Raw genomic sequence first — 17,305 nt, forward strand, 5'->3', positions numbered from 1 at the left:
GTGAGCAGATGTTGTCTCGCGCCACCTGTCGGAGGATGTCGTCATCACGCCTATTTCACTTTATTTTATTATCATATCAAACGTTTTACATTTAGCAGACTGACACCGCAGCGCCACGATAAGCGGAAAAGCCACTTTTTTTTATCGTTTTCATTTTTCACAAATACTTCTAAACTTCACCTATCTCTGCTATACCTCTCTTGTCTAACCATTTGTTTTCATAAACAACATTCTTCAGTTTTTACAGGTAGGCTATTGATAGCCGGTATTTGGGCCTCCCAAATGTTAACAATAGATGCACTTTACGAAATGGTAAAGGCGGAACGACTGAACATGTCTTCCTGGATTGTGCTCATGTCACCTCTATTTGGTTTAATATACAAAGGAACCAAACACAAAAACTTTACAAGATGTCACACTAACTAAAATTAGATATATCAGTCTTCTCGTAATTTGTGATCGTAATCGTAAACTGCTCAAAAGTATGTCATTAATGTGATTATTATTTATCTTTTTTTTAAATTTATTTTAAAATGTCCTTGACAACAACTGAAAACTTAAAACTCATCCATTTTAAATGGGCAAAAACGTTCAGACCATTAAGGCATTTCAGTTTAATTCCATCTTTTTAGCAGACCATGAAGGTTTTTTTATTTGTTTTTTTTTTTTTAATTATGTTTCTCTATGTCCTCTTCATGTTATTTATTATGCAATTGAATTTGTTTAATTTTACAACAAAATATTGTGATGCAACTTCTGTTTTGCAAATATCAAATGCGTATTGTTGAATGTGTCAGTAAAGTTTTAAATAATAAAATACAAAATAAAAGTAGTGATGGCTGAATTACATTTTGCTGTTTCAGTATTCAGTTAAGGATTTTTTTTTAAATAGATATTTTGACTTGTCACAGCAGAAAGCCCAGCTGATGATAATGATGTCCCATTATCACACATGGTTTTCCTACAATGTCATGTTAAAATGTCTTTCATACAGGGATAAAAAGGCCTGTTGAGCATGCTGTCTCACTGTCATGCTGTCATGACTTATTAGGAAACAAAGAGCCATTGTTAATGTTTCTCATAACGCCGTGCTTTTCCTGCTATGACAAGTCAAAATATCTGATGTAAAAAAAGAAAGAAAGAAAGAGACTTACCCCTGATGGGAAATTACTCTACTTAGGTGACATACACTTTCCTTTTATTTTCTTTCACTATTTAAACGTGGCATTTAATGTGCAGACATTTTTCTGGGACATCACTTTCTACTGACACACTTATAAAGGGTTTATGAGTTGTAACAAATTTGGCTACTTCATCAATTACCAATGCAAGGGTAATTTATGCTAGGGTCAGTTATAATTAATTAATAAGGACAATGTAGTGTGGCCAGGTTGTGAATAATCTCCTTGGCTTGTAGTGCAATATTTTGTTTGACCAGAAATGAAAGAAAAAGTCAGTTTACTTTCTTTTCTGTCATCTTCTATGTTAATACTGGGCTTCTGCTGTCTGTGTTTCTCTCCCTTTATCTGGCCCTTAATTAGATGTTATAGCTGGCATATATCCTATGTGTTGGCCAACAAAGAAAAACTCAAACATGAGAATGATACCCATAAAACTGTATTTCTTATTGTCACAATACATTTTTGTTATTTATAAAGTTAGATTTAAAAGTTACAGGCAGACTGTTGTGACTTCCTGTTCAGAGAGTCCTCCACACTTTGTTTAGATTCATGGCAATAAAGTCAAGACAATGATTTGAACCAAAAGGTTTTAATGCAAGGGCTCAGTGACAATTCCTCATTTGGTACAGGAAAGGAAAACTCTCTGTATTTAGAGCAAAAAAAAATAGAAAAAATGAAATCAATAAATCATAAATAAAAATTATATAATAAATTATTTTATTTTATCCTTTAGCTGTTTGTTTGTTGTTGTTTTTTAATTGCATTTTTTGGTTTGGGTTTGTTTTTTGTAATTGTCCTGTTAACTTGTTTTTTATTTCCTTTTTGACTTGGATTTAAAATTTTAAACATATTATTTTATGATGCAGTGTTCACTTGTGTAGACCCCAGGAAGAGTAGTTAAATCATTAAATGTTTTATTTTCCCTTCTTATGTTACCAACTTGTATCAACCATCTGTCCTTAGCATGATATTGTTTGTGCCGCTCTTGCAGTGCGCTGACTGTTCTGCCCCTCAACCCGCTGAGGCCTTTTCTGCACACTACCGGCAGGCAAGTGTGTCAGATACGCCACAGTCAACGAATAAGACTGGTTCTATGTAAGCATTAAAGTAACACACCAATGATAACCTTGATATATCATCCCTTTATTGAGAATACCACACACCCATGATAACATGATAGGATGGAGGAGTCCATCAGTTCAAATCAAACATAAAACTTTCAAGCAAAGAAAAAGAACAAGGCTCATTTTCCTTTTAGAAAAAGATTTCTCTCCTTTGCCACAAAATGAAGGACCTTCATTCAAAATTCATTGCATTATTGCTTTTGATATGCAGTTTAAAAGTTTTACAGAACTAGAAAATTATGAACTGTAATATTTTCAAAATGTTCAAGTATATTTTTTAAATTACATTTTCCTTTTTTTTGTGTGATTTTTGCATAATTGTTCAGAAGAGTCAGGTGTTCGGAGTCAGTGTGTCTCCCTAATCTTTGCACCCTGAAATGACACAGTGACTTTTCATTATTACCACAATACTTTTATTATGTATAAATAGCTTAAATGATTATGAATTATCATACCAATTAAATGCAGCGCGCAGTCTTCAGGATGTGGCAGCAGAAGCAGTGGTAGCCATGCTGCCCACTTTCTGAGTGGCGTCTTTCTTTGCCTGGTGGGCTTGCAGCACGGCGACAGCTTCTTCCACCTGTACAAACAGAACAACAAACATGAATAATGACAATGAGTTTTATACTGATAATGGACATTTCAGTGTTAAATTGCGACAAAAAAACAGAGGTAGCAAAGTACCTTTGAGCGCAGAGATTCATGAGACTCTAACATGTGCAGCAGTTCTGAGTTGTCAATCTCCAGCAGCATGCCAGTGATCTTTCCTGCCAGGTTGGCATGCATGGACTGAATCAGTGGGAATAGACGCTCACCTGTTCAGGAAAAAAATGAGAATAAATCAACCTGATAAAAATTTAAAAGCATTACAGTTCATTCATTACGTCATGGGATTCATACCTAGCATCTGTTTCTGCTCCTGAGGAGGCGCAGCAGCCAGCATGGAGGCCGTGAGAGGCTCCTGGCCCTGAACGTGCACAGCTGGCTGAGCCTGGAAAGGAAAGAAAAAAAGCAAAATTATTTATAGGTCTGGGGTCTTGATATGATAGGGGCACAAGATGATGTGACTGGTCATTTGCACGTACCGGCTGTAAGGCAATAGGTTGCACCACCTGGGGGTTGGGGTTACGAACACCCGTGGCATATTTGTAAGGAGGGATGGCGCGGGGCCCGGGGACTCCCATTGAGGGACGAGGAGCCATGGCCTGGCCAGAGGCTAACAGAGAGGAGGAAACACAAAGCAGAATTCAGTATCTTGATGTCTACTGTATATGTAGGTTTAGTAAAATGCTAAAGCTAGAGATAACAAGTTGATGATGATGATCTTGGTCAGTTGTTATTAGTGAACATACCTCTTGGGCCCTGAGTGCCGCCACCAGGACTCATGTGTCTGAGGTTGGCACGGGGTCCTGGCTGACGCAGTGAGCTAGGGATTCCTTGGAAACCACCTGGGAGTGACAGAAGCAGAGACAAAAACAATTAGATATAATTCAAAATGTCATTGTAATAAAATGGAGATATTTTTAAACAGGTCCACTGAAATATAAGTACGTATATGGTGACTAATTTCTACCGCATGGTTACGCTCAACCTGGTCCTTTTTTTTCTATTTCATTATCCACTGGGGATAGTACCCCATAAGCAATTTTGTATGTCGTAGTTAGAGAAGAAACAACCCACCCTACTCTCCCTGTGACTGGCTAGTGCTCATTGCCTTCATTAATTGAACTGGCTAGGTTTAGGTAAGAGGAGTGAGACTGATTAGGGTTAGGGTAAAAATGTCAGGGTAAGCCAAAAAGAGGCAGGGTAAAGTAGACAAGGGCAGGTCAGTTCGCTGACACAGTAGGCGGGATTCTCAGCTGATTGCCATAGCGACACCACATAAAACTGGCTGACATTTTTTAAAATCTGTGTCAAGTAAATAAAAAAAAAATTGCAATCACAATCTGTCTGCTGTTTTTTAACTCCACCTTCAAGCATCTGCTCAACTCGCTTGGAACCTCGACTGAGGTGGTACTTTAAAAAGTGCCAGGTACTATCCATAACTCTTGCTAATGGAAAAACAGAAAACATTGAGTTGAGTTGAGTAAGTTACTGACAGTCTGTCAAAGATAGATGCAGTATCGTGTAGTGTCACATGCTCACCTTGACCTCTGCCGCCTTGTTGCTGCCACCTGGGGTTGGGTCGCATTTGGGCCAGCTGATTGGGTGCATAATATGTTGTCCTATTCTGGGCCTAGTGGGTACAAGAAAGTGGAATGAATCATTTTTTGGCATTAAAGTCACACCCTACTGAAACAGCTGATGAGACTATCTTTTCAATCTGTGGCATTTTTACTGAAATGGAAACAAAAGTATCATTGAGAGTTGAGGTTGTGTCCAACAAAAAAAAAAATCCACTGTTCTTTTAGCTCTGTTTTTGGTCTCCACCAACTCATGTAGGGAACATCTGGCTCTTAAGCTGCTAAATACTATGTTCACCAAGAAGTCATCAGTTTTGCCAGTCTGCAGTTTTATGCTCGGCTGGTATGGATTTTTAGAGCTCTTTCAAACATAATGACCCAACACGCTAAAAAGCTTCATAGAGCTAAGGGGATATGTAAAGTGGATCTGTAAATAGGAGTGACCCCCTTCCATTTTAAATATAAAAAACAGATTATGGTCATGATAACACACTCTATCTGCTCAGACTGTGATTCTCACACCTGTGGCACAGCTGGCATGAAGTATCCACTGGTGGGCTGGAATTGATTAATGATGGCATTAGCCGGCATGGCCCTCATGCCAGCGATCCGCTGCATGTACTGGTTGGTGAGGTGGGCTTTGCGCTCCTCTTTGCGCTGAGCGAGAGCCACGTAGAGGGGTTTGGAGCCAACAATGCGTCCGTTCATCTCAGTCACGGCCTTGGTGGCCTCTTCTGGGGAGGAGAAGCAGACAAAGCCGAAGCCCTTGGAGCGACCCTCCTCTAGCATCACCTAATATAGAGACAGATTGCATCTGGGTAACTTAAAACACACAAATTTGTCATCTCTGTTGCTATATTTATATTGCACTGATGCAAACTTAATTCTTTAGCGGTGATGCATTGCAACATCTGTTTGATCCTTCTCACCTTAGCACTTGTGATAGACCCGAATGGAGAGAACTCTTTACGCAGTTTCTCATCGTCTATGGTGTCGTCGAGGTTCTTAATGTAAAGATTTACACCCTGAAACCAGAGACAGACATTCACGATACATATGTGACAGCTTATTTGAAGTTAATGGGTTGTAATTTAAGACTGATTTTGATTTATTAAGGACTCAGTCTCTACAGACCTGATAACGACTGATTCTCTCTTGTTTCAGCAGCTCAAACTTCCTCTTCAGCTCTGCCTGTCGCTCCATCTTCTTCTGAGCTCGGCCCACAAACACAGTCTTGCCATTGAGTTCGGTGCCATTCATGTCCTCTACCGCCTTTGGATGAAATCATTATTATCAGAGGATATGACCAATAAAGACTCACTTGCTACATCCTCAAGGGGCCAAAGTACCTTGTTAGCGTCCTCGTGTTTCTCGTAACTAACGAATCCAAAGCCTCTGGATTTGCCGGTGGGATCTGTCATCACCTTGACGCTTAGTGTTTTACCTGCAGAGGTTAAAGGTCATATAGGTGGATGTAAAAAAGCAAAACTATTACATAAGAGATTGGAATAACACTCATAAATCAAGTCCCCTTTTTACCATATTTGTCAAAAAGCTCCTTCAGCCGATCGTCATCCATATCGTCACCAAAGTTCTTGATGTAGACGTTTGTAAACTCCTTGGCTTTGGCACCAAGTTCAGCCTCCCTTTCCTTTCGAGATTTGAAACGACCCACAAACCTGAAGGAAGAGGGAAAGCAGCGAAACACACTCTTGTAAAACAGACCCAACATAGATGAGATAAACAAACCAGGATCCATTTCTTTTGACTTCCTTTATCCGATCTAAAACCACTTCTGATCCGGAAGAGGAGGACCTGACCAAGCAAGCATGATACGTAAAGGCAAGTTCATTCTTTTACATTAAAAAAAAAAAATAAAACTGTGACAACATCCACAAAACAAATTCACAACTACATTTCAACACGTGACTCATCATTCCTGGGGTAAGCCATGAAAAAACCATCAACTGCTGTTATTATCACCAGAGGCAGGCAGATATGTTGGCATGCTAGACATCACAGTGACAACCATCTTAACTCTTCGTCCGAAACTTGATGAGGAGGTGGATGGAGAGGGATGGAGGAACAGAGTCTCACAGTACAAAGGAAAGCTGAGGAGGACCAAATGATCTTATATACCTTGCTATGACGACCTTTCCCCTTCCGCCATCCAGTATTGCATTCCTGCATTCGATCCATCACTAAAACACACAAGCGTGGTCATACACACACACACGTACAAACACTCCAAGACGGGTGACCAGCGAGTGGACAAATGAGGCAACAGAAAATGCGTCTGGTACGAAAGACAAGAGTAAGTAAAAGTTTTTAGTTGGTTATCTATCAGGTCAGAGGTTATCTTCACACTGGCGGTAGTGAGAGATGAGCTGATTAGTCAGATTATTCACACACAAGCTCACCAACTGAAAAAAGACATGAAAAGTCAGTTCACTCAACATGTGTGGAATAAACAAGTCAGGTTTATACCCAAAATATAACACTGTTTCATACATATAAGCTATTACCATTATTACCATATGGGCAATAAGAACTATGCCTTCTACATATGGACTTTCAATGACATGATAACAAGTTTCATTTAAAAGTTCAAGTTAAATATTCTCCAAAAGTTTTTTTTAAAAGCACTATCATCAACGAACGCCCCTTTGTCCCCAGCTCCTGGATTATATCAGACACTCACACCTTGCGGTCATTCAGAAGCATGCCGTTCATCTTCTCAATGGCACGATCAGCTGCATCCTGGGTCTCAAAGTGGACAAAAGCGTAACCCTTGGAGCCATTTTCATCACACACCACCTGGAACAGAGGAAGACATATGGTTAATGTGCATCCATAGAGTGGTGCAAGAATGAGTCCTAAAACCCAGAAATGAGTTAGCATTTTATTACTCCCAGTTCCCTCATCCTAGAGTCAATGTTTTTTGATGGGTTTTGGATTAGATGCCTGATATAAGGTCTGTGGTTAACATAAGCTTAAAAGACTTCCATATTTTGTTCTACGACATAAAATACACGGGTAAATACCCAAATCATGAACTTTGAAGCTTTTCTGCGTCTTAAAAAAGGTGATTGCTAACAAGTGGCTATATGAGACTACAGAATGTCATCACGCCAAACACGGCTTTATGGCCTACTTTCGGTGGCACAGTTGAAGTCATGTGAATTTGGTGTAGGGCAAGGCAAGGCAAGGCAGCTCTACTTGTGCAGCATATTTCATACAACAGCACAATTCAAGGCGCTTTACAGAGCAATAAAATATTAAACACAAAAAGGATACAGATCTACAATAAAAGAGGAAAGATATAAGATATATAAAAGGTAAAAAAAATGATGCCTACTAAATGATTTAAAAAAACACCATTAAAAAGAGCAAAAGCACAGACAAGAGGTGCAAAGATAAAAGGACTATTTAAAATGTTTTAAAATCAAGTTTTAAAACAAGTTTGCATGTTTGTGTAGTTTGTTCCTGGCCTAATTTAACTTGTGGCCCTTGCATTTACACTTCAGAAACCATAAAAGAAAACAAAACTTGGAATTATCATCAACTTTTCTTTGGCACAAAGCTGTTTTTCTACAATAATACAACAAAATCCATGATATACCATTGGCTTTGCAGTGCTCTATTAAAGAGGCATCATGTCACTTTCACACAGTTGTTTAACTGTTAAGCAATAGTTCAAAATTGTAATAACAAAATCTGTACAGACTTTTATGAGATGATTGATAGAACTTCCAAATCTATCTTGTAAATATAAAGCTGTAGCCAGGTAGCCTAGCTTAGCATGAAGACCTGAAGCAACAAGAAACAGGTAGCCCAGCTCTGTGCAGTTTAACACATTTACTCTGGTCTGTTAAATTTGTAGAAAAACCACAGTGACATTTTGGAGTTAAATAAATTTAATTTAAATTTGTTTACATGTGTTGTTACTTCAATAAGATAAACAAAACTATACATTATTTAGCTTTATACTGTTAAATTTGTTAAGTTTTGTTATCTTAAATTTGGACACAGCCAGGCAAGGGGTTTCAGTATTATGCTAAGCTAAGCTAATCAGCTGCTGGCTGCAGCTTCACTTTCAATTGTCAGACACAAAAGTGGTATCATGCTTCTAATCTAACCTTCTGCAAGAAAGCGAATATATGTATTTCCAAAATTCTGAAAGATTGCAAAAATGACTACTTTTTGTCAGACTTACAAGAGAGATGATTTTACAAGTTTCAAGTGAATAGAAATATTGTTCAAATGTATAATCTAACTGAAGGGCAACATGTGTGAAATTTCCAAGCAGGAACAGTTTTTCCCAAAATTGAGAATTCATACACCAGTTTAAAAGTCGCTCGGTTGTGTTTTTAACAGTGGTACCTTGCAGGAGAGGATGTTGCCAAAGGCAGAGAAGGTGTCGTACAGGGCTTTGTTGTCAATGGATTTGTCGAGGTTCTTGATGAACACGTTGCCCACGCCGGACTTCCTGAGGGAGGGGTCTCTTTGGGACCACATGATTCTGATTGGCTTCCCTTTCACCACGTCAAAGTTCATGGTGTCCAGGGCTCTCTCAGCTGCAGGGAGGAAGGGCAGAGAGGTGGATGTTTACATGAAGCCCTGAGTCTGAAAACATGTCTGTCACTAGTGCAGGTGTGTACTTATCATGCTTTTATCTATCATGGTCAATACATGTGCCATGTTGCTGTCACATAAGGTATTCTTATTCTACCAATACCTGTTGTTATAGTGCAGCCACCATTTAAACCACAATAACATTCCCAGTGGAGTGTATGAAAAGAGTTTGTCCTCCTGTGCAGTGTGCTGTCAGCCCATTAACAGGGCACATGTGACATGGTTAAGATACTGCAGTCGGCCATGTGGCTGATGAGCAGCTGGCACGAGTGCGGGGGGCAGCTGCAGTGGGCAAGCTGGGAGCACATGGCCCCCTTCTCTATCTCACCACATGCTGCTGGGCCACGTACCACCTAGGCTAGTTGCAGTAGCAGTGCAGCAGGCCCTCAGATAACGAAAAAGGGCTTAAACTGAGCTGTTAAGATGCAATATGTTTCATTTACCAAAATCATTATGTCCACTTTGAGCCCATTTAATCTCTAAGGTTCGATTTATACCATTACTCTCTTCCGTCTATCGCTCTAACTCTCATATAGGCTCTCATGTCGATGTGGGCACACATGCCAAAACATCCTTTTGTTCAGTCACTCCACAGTAACAGACACACACAGACAGGCCAGGCTTTCCAGCTAAAAGTGTCTGGTAAACAAAACGGAGCTGCCTTGCGTCTGCTGGCATCAGCAGTTTGGCTCGCAATTGTACTTCACCAGCCCGTGTGCTCAGAGAAGGTGTGTGACCGCTGTCAAACATGTGGTCTTCTGGAAGGTTCAGAGCAGAAATCTTAGTTCAAAAAGGCAGAAGTGATCTGTGTAAAACGTGATAATATTCTGTAATATAAAGAGATGTTATTTAGTATGACAGTGAAACAAGGTGGTAAAAAAAAGGCGTTGAATTTCTTGTTAACAATTTCTGTCATGTTAAGGACTGAAAAGTATTACAGCCAGGCAAATTTTGGGCTGCTCAGAAAGTCGTTCTATATTTAGAGAGGGGTCCTGGGAGGTATGTGCTGGCATGGAGTGTGAGTAGAGCATTCTCTACCATTGATGGGGAAGAGACACTCGACAAGAATGCTCAGATGAGCAACACACTGGGTCTCGTGAGTGTTAACACATACGGCCGTGAAGATTGCAAACAGCTACCACTTTAGTCCGCATGAAATCACATGCACTGACCAGTTATTCTTCATTACAGACAGCGAGCTATGGCCCCACAGGCACATGCTACGACTCCATTTAAACACCCAACAGCTACCATCCCCCCCATGTCTACACTTCCAATAACAAACGGTGTCTTCTCACTTCTGGCTCTTTTTACATTTACTCCAATGAGCCATACCACCTTCCTGGAAGTGAGCCAGTTGTTACCTGTCGTTACTCTGGCTTTTGGTTACCGACTCGAGCACAGATAAGTTGTGACAGGTGTTTAACGTTGATACAAGAGGCAAAGAAGTCCACACAATGTAAACAGTATCACAGGGCCACAACCATGAGTACTAGGAGACAACACCTGCTACTGTTGCTCAATGCCTCAATACAACTGAGTGCAGACATGTGGTTCAAATAGATTAACCCTTTGAAACTTGAGCAAATTAGCTTGATTCCTTACAAAACAGGAAATAGGCAATGAGCAATGGCAATGAGCGTTATTGAATTTTTTAAATAAAATTACCTGAAAATAAGCCAAAAATATATAAATAAATAAAGTTTTTCAAAAGGTGCTAAAGATAAAAATTTTAAAAATCTTTAGTGTAATTTTAAATGTATATTCTATTACATTATATTATAAATCAAATGCTTTTTTTTATATATATATTTTTGCCTTTTTAAAATAATCTCTCCACAGCCTTTTTTAAGTCAATTTCTTGTTACCTTTCACTAATTTTTTCATTTTGCAGCACATTTGTTGCCAAGTTGCTCATAGCTTTCTCCCCATGTTCTCAGAAGAAATCAAACCTATTTTCTCTTGTGCCAGAGGTTTAAATGTTTGTGAAAAGCATCAACAAAACTGATTTCGATCAAGGTTCTAAGGAGTTAAACTAGTAGCTCAATTAAGATATTACAGATAAATCAACAATGTGATTCATATAATCTTTAACAAATTATAAAGTAAAGCTGGGATCAAATACAATACACATAAGACACGTCAAGCAGGCAGTGCAGGAGTGATTGCTCAGCTGTCCTGTCTCTTGCTTTCAGTGAACACAGCAGCAGAGGGCAATGGGAATTAGTTTCACTCAGTGGCCCTTTAAATAGGAGCAGAAATGGGTCACTTTTTGGGTGGAATAAGTAAAAAAAAAAAGGAGCACATATTCCCAAATGATAAGGTTTAAATTACCATTCTTCTCACTTCAAAGCACATGTCAAACTCTGCATGTGTATGAAGGAGGGCTTTAAGTGATATACAATATATTAGCAGGAGTATAAAACAACTGGGACATGCTTATATGGGTCAAATGAGTGCTCCAATGAGTCTGAGAAACGGATCTTGGGGTTTAGACTGCAAAAATATTACTTTACAGTCATGTCATATTTACTGGCAGTGCTGATTTTGCAAACAGTTGTAGGATTGACATTGAAAGCATATGGTGACATTGTCATAATTTGAAGGATGCATGCTTTATGCATCTTAAAGCCTCATGCAACATGCTCAAACTGCACAATTCACGTGTTTAATTTCTTACCGTCAGCCGGCTGAGAGAAATTCACATAAGCGTATCCGAGGGATCGCCGGGTGATCATGTCACGGCATACCCGAATGGAGAGCACCGGTCCGGCTGGGCTGAATTTCTCGTACAGCATAGCCTCCGTGATATCGGGGTGCAGGTCGCCAACGTAGAGAGAAGCCATCGGATAACTCCCCGTAGCCGCTGTGTTCATATCTCGGACTAAACTATAGAAATGAATGCAAGGCTTCCCTCTGAATCGCCAGAGAAATGCCGGTATATGAAGTGTACTCCGGGTCCGAAATGCGCTCCACTTCTCCGCTAACTACTGAGACAGCTGGCTGTGTGCTCCAGCGTGTTAAGAAAATGTCAAAGCTGAAAAATCACGATGTAAAAATCTCCTCTGAAGTATTTTTTTCCTTTCAAAGACGCCAACTTCGGGTGAAAGCCCCGAGGCCTCGTTTCGTGTGTTTTTTTAAATTATTTTTTTTTTGCTGTTTTTTTTTTTTATTTTAAATAGTTTGCATTTATTTATGTAGTAGTACAGTTCTTGTTTTTATGTAGATTTTGTGGATTTTATATTTTTTATATTATTTTTAAGTTTTTCAAGAACGGTGAGTTAGACACTCACGGTTGTTTTGTGGCCGGGGAAAGAGACTGCGTGAGGAGAAGCGTGGGCACTTTATAGAGCGTGGCGGTGCGGAGGAAATAGTGGCCAGGGTCAAACATGGGAGAGAGAGGAAAAAAAAAAACAAAAAAAACACTGAGCATGCGGGGTAAAAGGGAGAGAGCACACTGTACTGTCCCAACTACAGAGCTCAGCTCCCCACAGCGACATCTGGGTGGGAATACAAAAGGCTGCTACAGAAGCCATAATACTGTACACAGGTTTTGTGTTTATAATTATATACTGTATATGTATTTTATATTGCGCATTGTCTTATACTATATTCATTAATTATTCACTTCTGAGATCTTTTTGTAAAAGTAGGAATACTGCACTGCAGAAAATACTGTGTTAAAAGTCGTGCATTCAAATCTTTAACAAGTAGAAGTACAAACGTATTGGCATCAAAATATACTTAAAGTACATAAAGTGAAGTAGTCTTTATTGCAGCTTTTGGCTCATTTTAGAATAATATTGATTATAATTGAGAAATTAATGTGTTTAACATTAATGGTGCAACTAGTAAATGTAGATCCCTTTTCAATTGCTTAATATATTGCTTGGTAGTTTATAATGATACACCATCATTCATGAGTTAATTACATTGTGTTATAATCAGAAACTGTAAAGTAAAAGGGACTTAAGTGGTTGAATAAATGTAGTGGAGCAAAAGTGAAAATTTTACCTTGAAGTTGAAGTGGAGTTCGAAGTATAAAGTAACAGACAATGAAAAAAATCAGGTTACTCAAAATTGTACTTAACAGTTTTGAGTACTTCCACTACTATATTAATAATACTTCATACCAGGGTTGTAATAACCAACTAAGCATTGAGTGGGATCATTTTACATCTACACCCTCTGGGATGAATTGGGGGAAATTTTAGCAAATACACTATTTTAGAGCATTTTGGAAAATAAAAAATGATCAAGGACTGATGAATTCCCCCTCCAAGGATCAATAAAAGGTGTTTTACACTATTGCTGGGAAAAAAAAAAAAAAAAAAATATTGAATGGGGAAAAAAAGGAAGCTGGTGGACTTATTTCCTCATGCTTTGCCTCTGAAGTAAAAAATATGGGATTGACATTCAAGGAAAAAAAAAGGATTATTGCTCAATACATTTATTCAGTTAAAAGTGCCATCATAGAATATTCATATAAAGCTGCATTATTCTGCCTTGTCCATTCCCCTGGGAAAAAAAAGAGATGGAAAAATAAAATTAATCGTGCTCACATGCAATGAACATACTGACATTATGTTATTAGTTACCTCAAAAAATCCAGGAAAGCTGAGCGTAGCCCTCTCTGTCGGGGCTCCTGTTTTCTTTTACTTCTATCCATCCTGAATCTTCTGATCACATCTTTTCCCTCTACTTCTTCCTCATAACTCAGTGTCTGCAAGCCATCCCCACCTTTGGAAAACTGGATCTTTGAGCGAATTATTGGTTGGGCATCATTTGGTTCTTCTTGGGGCATCTCAGCTGCATCTGCCAACTCATCTTTCATTTGGTTTAAATCATTCTGGTTGAGGACATTTACAGTCATCTCAGCTGTCAGAGGGACAACAATCTCTTGAGGAGCCTCCAAAACTCCAGATCTTCCAAAACGCTGTTTTCTTTGTGACTCCTTTACAAAAGCCATATTTTCCATTGGAGGAATTATCCATCCAACAACCTGAGTAAGAAGATTCAGATCCAACATACGACCTCCGCTTTCTAGCTCACTTACACTTTGCTCTTCGACCTTGTTTGTAAGCGGAGGAGCCTCCTGATCTGTGGTTGAAGGTTTCAGCTCAGGAGGATCGTTTGACACAGTGTCGCTTTTCTTTGACTGAACTGTCAAATTCTCTTCAGATTCTGAATCGATGTTCCGCCTGCGTTCAGCATCTCGCACCTGTCCAGGTAGCCAGAGGGTCAGTCTGGCACCGGGGTCCTGACTCACCACCACTACACCCTGAGGGGGTCTTGATACAGAGGTACCAGAAACAATTGTGTCCTCCGTGGCTGCACTATCAGACTTTGTGGCGTCTGGAACAAGAGCGCTGGAAGTTTCTTGTGGTTCAGACCCAGGAGGCTCAGGACTCATCTCAACATGGTGGTCCACAATGACCAAGGGGCCAATGCTGACTGTAGACCTGGCATCTGAAATGACACATTTAATGGAGTTAGAGACCAGAACATCTGTTTATGGTTATGGTAAGTTTGATAACACACCTTCATGAAACTGCCTGGCTGACAGGCCTTTACACCTCGAGCTGCAGCACTCACACACCTCAACATTTCCACTTAGATCCTGCCATCTGAAGAAAGATCTCATTTAGTAATTAAAAGTAACAAAATATCAGTTTTAAGTGCATACAAATACCTTGATTGGATCACGTTATAGTTGCAGGATTTAGAGCCAAAGGTGACACCCTGGTCTGAGACGAGCACGGTACAGTGGATATACAGCTGCAGAGGAGACAAGGGTTCACAAGATCATACAGCTGTACAGCAGAAACATAACAGGGAAAAAAATATAATTCATATTTACAATGTTATTATATTTTTATTTTATATTATTTTTTATTATTTATTATTATTATTATTTTATTTTTTGTTTTTACCATTTTATTTTTGAAAGAATTTATTTTATTGGTATTATACTTCTGGTGTTACAATACTAATATTTCTTTTACTACTACTGTTATTGTTTACCATTTATTATAGGAATATTATAGTATTAGTAATCATATCAGTAATATTTTTCTCTCTTATGATTTGTAACTCCAATATTTATGATGTGTAATTACTTAAAATGAAAAACAAAACCTTACCTCAGAAATGAGATAAGACGTGTTCAGAACAAAATTAACCACATCTGCTCTGTCGGAGGCCACAAATTGTACGACAGCATGAGGAGAACCCAACGGGGCCGTGCACCTGGCAGAGAGCAACGGTATCACAGATGATTAGAGCATCATGAGCAAACATTACAATCAATTCCTGACTGGCTGTTTACCCTTTATTCATTATGACTGCGTGTCTGCGTCTAGTCTGAGGCTCAGGAGAAGCAGAGACAAAACAGGACTGGATGAAAAGCTGCTGCTCTGGCCTGGTTTTGGCAGAAACCTGCAGGTTGACAACCTGGCCTCTTTCATAAACATTTGACTCTGCAGCGCTGTTCCACGATGCTGCAGGAACAAGAAACATTTGTCACTACAAATGAAAATCCAGGCAAATGGCGTATTTTTGACAGATCGTTACTCACAGTTCATGGCTTTGATGGTGAAGGTGTTGCCATTCTCAGGAAATGTCATAGAGTCAAAGTAGTTTAGGTTATCATATGACCTAAAAAAAATAAAAAAAAACATGCATCCCCTTTAGTATGGTTATCTGTGACATTTTATAAAATGTTTCAGTAACTCATGGATGCACCTCTTTGGGGTGCAGGAGATGTGCACTGTGGACGGAGTTGGCCACCAGGTGGAGGGCATTTTTTTGAGATTCAAGTGGAGAGTGTTGGTAAACCTCACCAAGCCTTTCTGCATCTGCAAGAGAGTATCAGAACATCCTACAAAACCTTTGGAAATTAGGTAACTAGTAAAAATAAATTTGGTTAAACTCACCACCTGTGAAGTAGTTCCACACTCATCCAGACCGTAAGTAAAGACAAAGCGGTTTGGTAACTCTCTGTTGCTATAGCAGCCATCACCCAACTGAAGCTCATCTCCAGTCAGCACCACATCATTGGATCTCTTATCAACCAGCACAGTAAGCTTAGACTGATCACAAAACACCTCCACTCTGGGAACGATCACCATGGGAGAAAAGTCAGCGAGCATGTGGAAGTCAGGGCTCGGAGTTTGCCAGGAGCTGAAGATGGGGTCATATGGAGTGAAGTCAAAATTTCTCTCAAATGTGAAAGGCCTCATGTTGTCAAAAGGCCCAAAAGGCGTGATGACATTGTCAAAAAATCCCGGAACATCTTGGAAAAATGTGCCTTCCTGCTTTTTTATGACTGATTGAGCAGCAATAATACGCCCAAGAAAAACGCAAAGGAATATTTCTATTGTCCCCATTGCAAAAGCTCAAAGTGGGTCAGCCACTCTGATTACCCTGCTCACGCCACAGGCGTGCCGGTAATAAGGTGGCAGGAGGGTCAGGTGCTGGCAATCAAGCTAATGAGGCAATTATGCTGCATTCAGAGGAGACAGCAGCCAGTTATGCTTTTTGTGTGTTTTGTTGTGAGACAGAGGGCATTTAGCAACTATAAATTAAACCAAAGAACAAACTTATTTTGTTCATGCTATTCCTGATAGCAAATATACTTGATATTAACGGCTGAGTATTCCTCATCTTCACGTACGGCAGCATTGTTCACTTGAAGAAAATCTAATTCATGGATGACAGGAAATCTGAATTTTATGTCCTTACACTGTGCACATAGTTACTTAATTAGTTGGTTAACTCTTTGTTTCAATCATGCAAAATAAAATATAGGCAAGAAAAACAACTCCAGAATGCCCAACTGACATATTCTGCAACAAATGTAAATATTTCGTGTGGAGTAGGAGAAAGTGGAATTTTATCAAATCTTATCCCCCTTTTTTTCAATGTTATAAAAAAGCTAAATTTTTCAACATAAATATTCCTGATTTCCCAATATTAACCATACACACCTTGATCTAATCAAACACGAATTAAGACAAAACCAAAATCTGATCAATCTGAATAAACAAATACACACACACACATCACAGAACAAAGAAACACTCAATATAGTGTTTCTCATCCCTTTACATTAGGGATGCACAATATTGGATTTTTTGCCCATATCCGATACGCTGATATAAAAACAACCCATTTGGCATAT

General features: G+C 39.2%; 2 protein-coding genes across 3 annotated transcripts; both read right to left on the minus strand.

Annotated features, from left to right (window-relative positions):
• Nucleotides 1-2,303: 2,303 nt before the first annotated feature.
• Nucleotides 2,304-12,134, minus strand: pabpc4 (poly(A) binding protein, cytoplasmic 4 (inducible form)). Its single transcript, XM_042500397.2, has 15 exons — nucleotides 11,804-12,134; nucleotides 8,872-9,065; nucleotides 7,190-7,305; nucleotides 6,028-6,167; nucleotides 5,838-5,932; nucleotides 5,623-5,760; nucleotides 5,418-5,513; nucleotides 5,011-5,280; nucleotides 4,451-4,541; nucleotides 3,658-3,753; nucleotides 3,391-3,521; nucleotides 3,206-3,296; nucleotides 2,990-3,120; nucleotides 2,761-2,885; nucleotides 2,304-2,677 (listed from the first exon to the last, which is right to left on the minus strand). The coding sequence occupies exons 1-14, from the start codon at nucleotides 11,997-11,999 to the stop codon at nucleotides 2,784-2,786; spliced, it is 1,887 nt and encodes a 628-aa protein (XP_042356331.2). The 5' UTR covers nucleotides 12,000-12,134; the 3' UTR covers nucleotides 2,304-2,677; nucleotides 2,761-2,783.
• A 148-nt stretch (nucleotides 12,135-12,282) lies between these two features.
• Nucleotides 12,283-16,560, minus strand: zpcx (zona pellucida protein C). 2 transcript variants are annotated; one of them, XM_042500396.2, is made up of 9 exons: nucleotides 16,062-16,560; nucleotides 15,868-15,980; nucleotides 15,701-15,780; nucleotides 15,452-15,623; nucleotides 15,267-15,372; nucleotides 14,816-14,901; nucleotides 14,665-14,750; nucleotides 13,722-14,592; nucleotides 12,283-13,641 (listed from the first exon to the last, which is right to left on the minus strand). In XM_042500396.2, exons 1-9 carry the CDS (start codon nucleotides 16,509-16,511, stop codon nucleotides 13,620-13,622), a joined length of 1,986 nt encoding a protein of 661 aa, XP_042356330.2. In that variant the 5' UTR covers nucleotides 16,512-16,560; the 3' UTR covers nucleotides 12,283-13,619. The 2 variants fall into 2 exon arrangements, with proteins under 2 accessions (XP_042356330.2, XP_042356329.2); XM_042500395.2 differs by having other exon boundaries at nucleotides 16,059-16,560.
• Between the last annotated feature and the right edge of the window lie 745 nt (nucleotides 16,561-17,305).

The sequence above is a fragment of the Plectropomus leopardus genome, chromosome 14, assembly GCF_026936395.1.
Source record: "Plectropomus leopardus strain MGB_pleo_1.0 chromosome 14, ASM2693639v1, whole genome shotgun sequence".
NCBI lineage: Eukaryota > Metazoa > Chordata > Actinopteri > Perciformes > Serranidae > Plectropomus > Plectropomus leopardus.

Bases quoted from the DNA above. Each gene is read 5' to 3' on its own strand.
- pabpc4 (XM_042500397.2), bottom strand. From the start codon at position 11,999: ATGAACACAGCGGCTACGGGGAGTTATCCGATGGCTTCTCTCTACGTT. The intron at 5,281-5,417 runs GTGAGAAGGATC...TCTCTATATTAG, and splicing joins GGTCTATCACAAGTGCTAAG to GTGATGCTAGAGGAGGGTCG. The intron at 3,297-3,390 runs GTACGTGCAAAT...TTTCCTTTCCAG, and splicing joins AACCTATTGCCTTACAGCCG to GCTCAGCCAGCTGTGCACGT.
- zpcx (XM_042500395.2), bottom strand. From the start codon at position 16,511: ATGGGGACAATAGAAATATTCCTTTGCGTTTTTCTTGGGCGTATTATT. The intron at 15,981-16,058 runs GTGAGTTTAACC...ACTCTCTTGCAG, and splicing joins GTGGAACTACTTCACAGGTG to ATGCAGAAAGGCTTGGTGAG. The intron at 13,642-13,721 runs GTAACTAATAAC...TTTTTTTCCCAG, and splicing joins GCTTTCCTGGATTTTTTGAG to GGGAATGGACAAGGCAGAAT.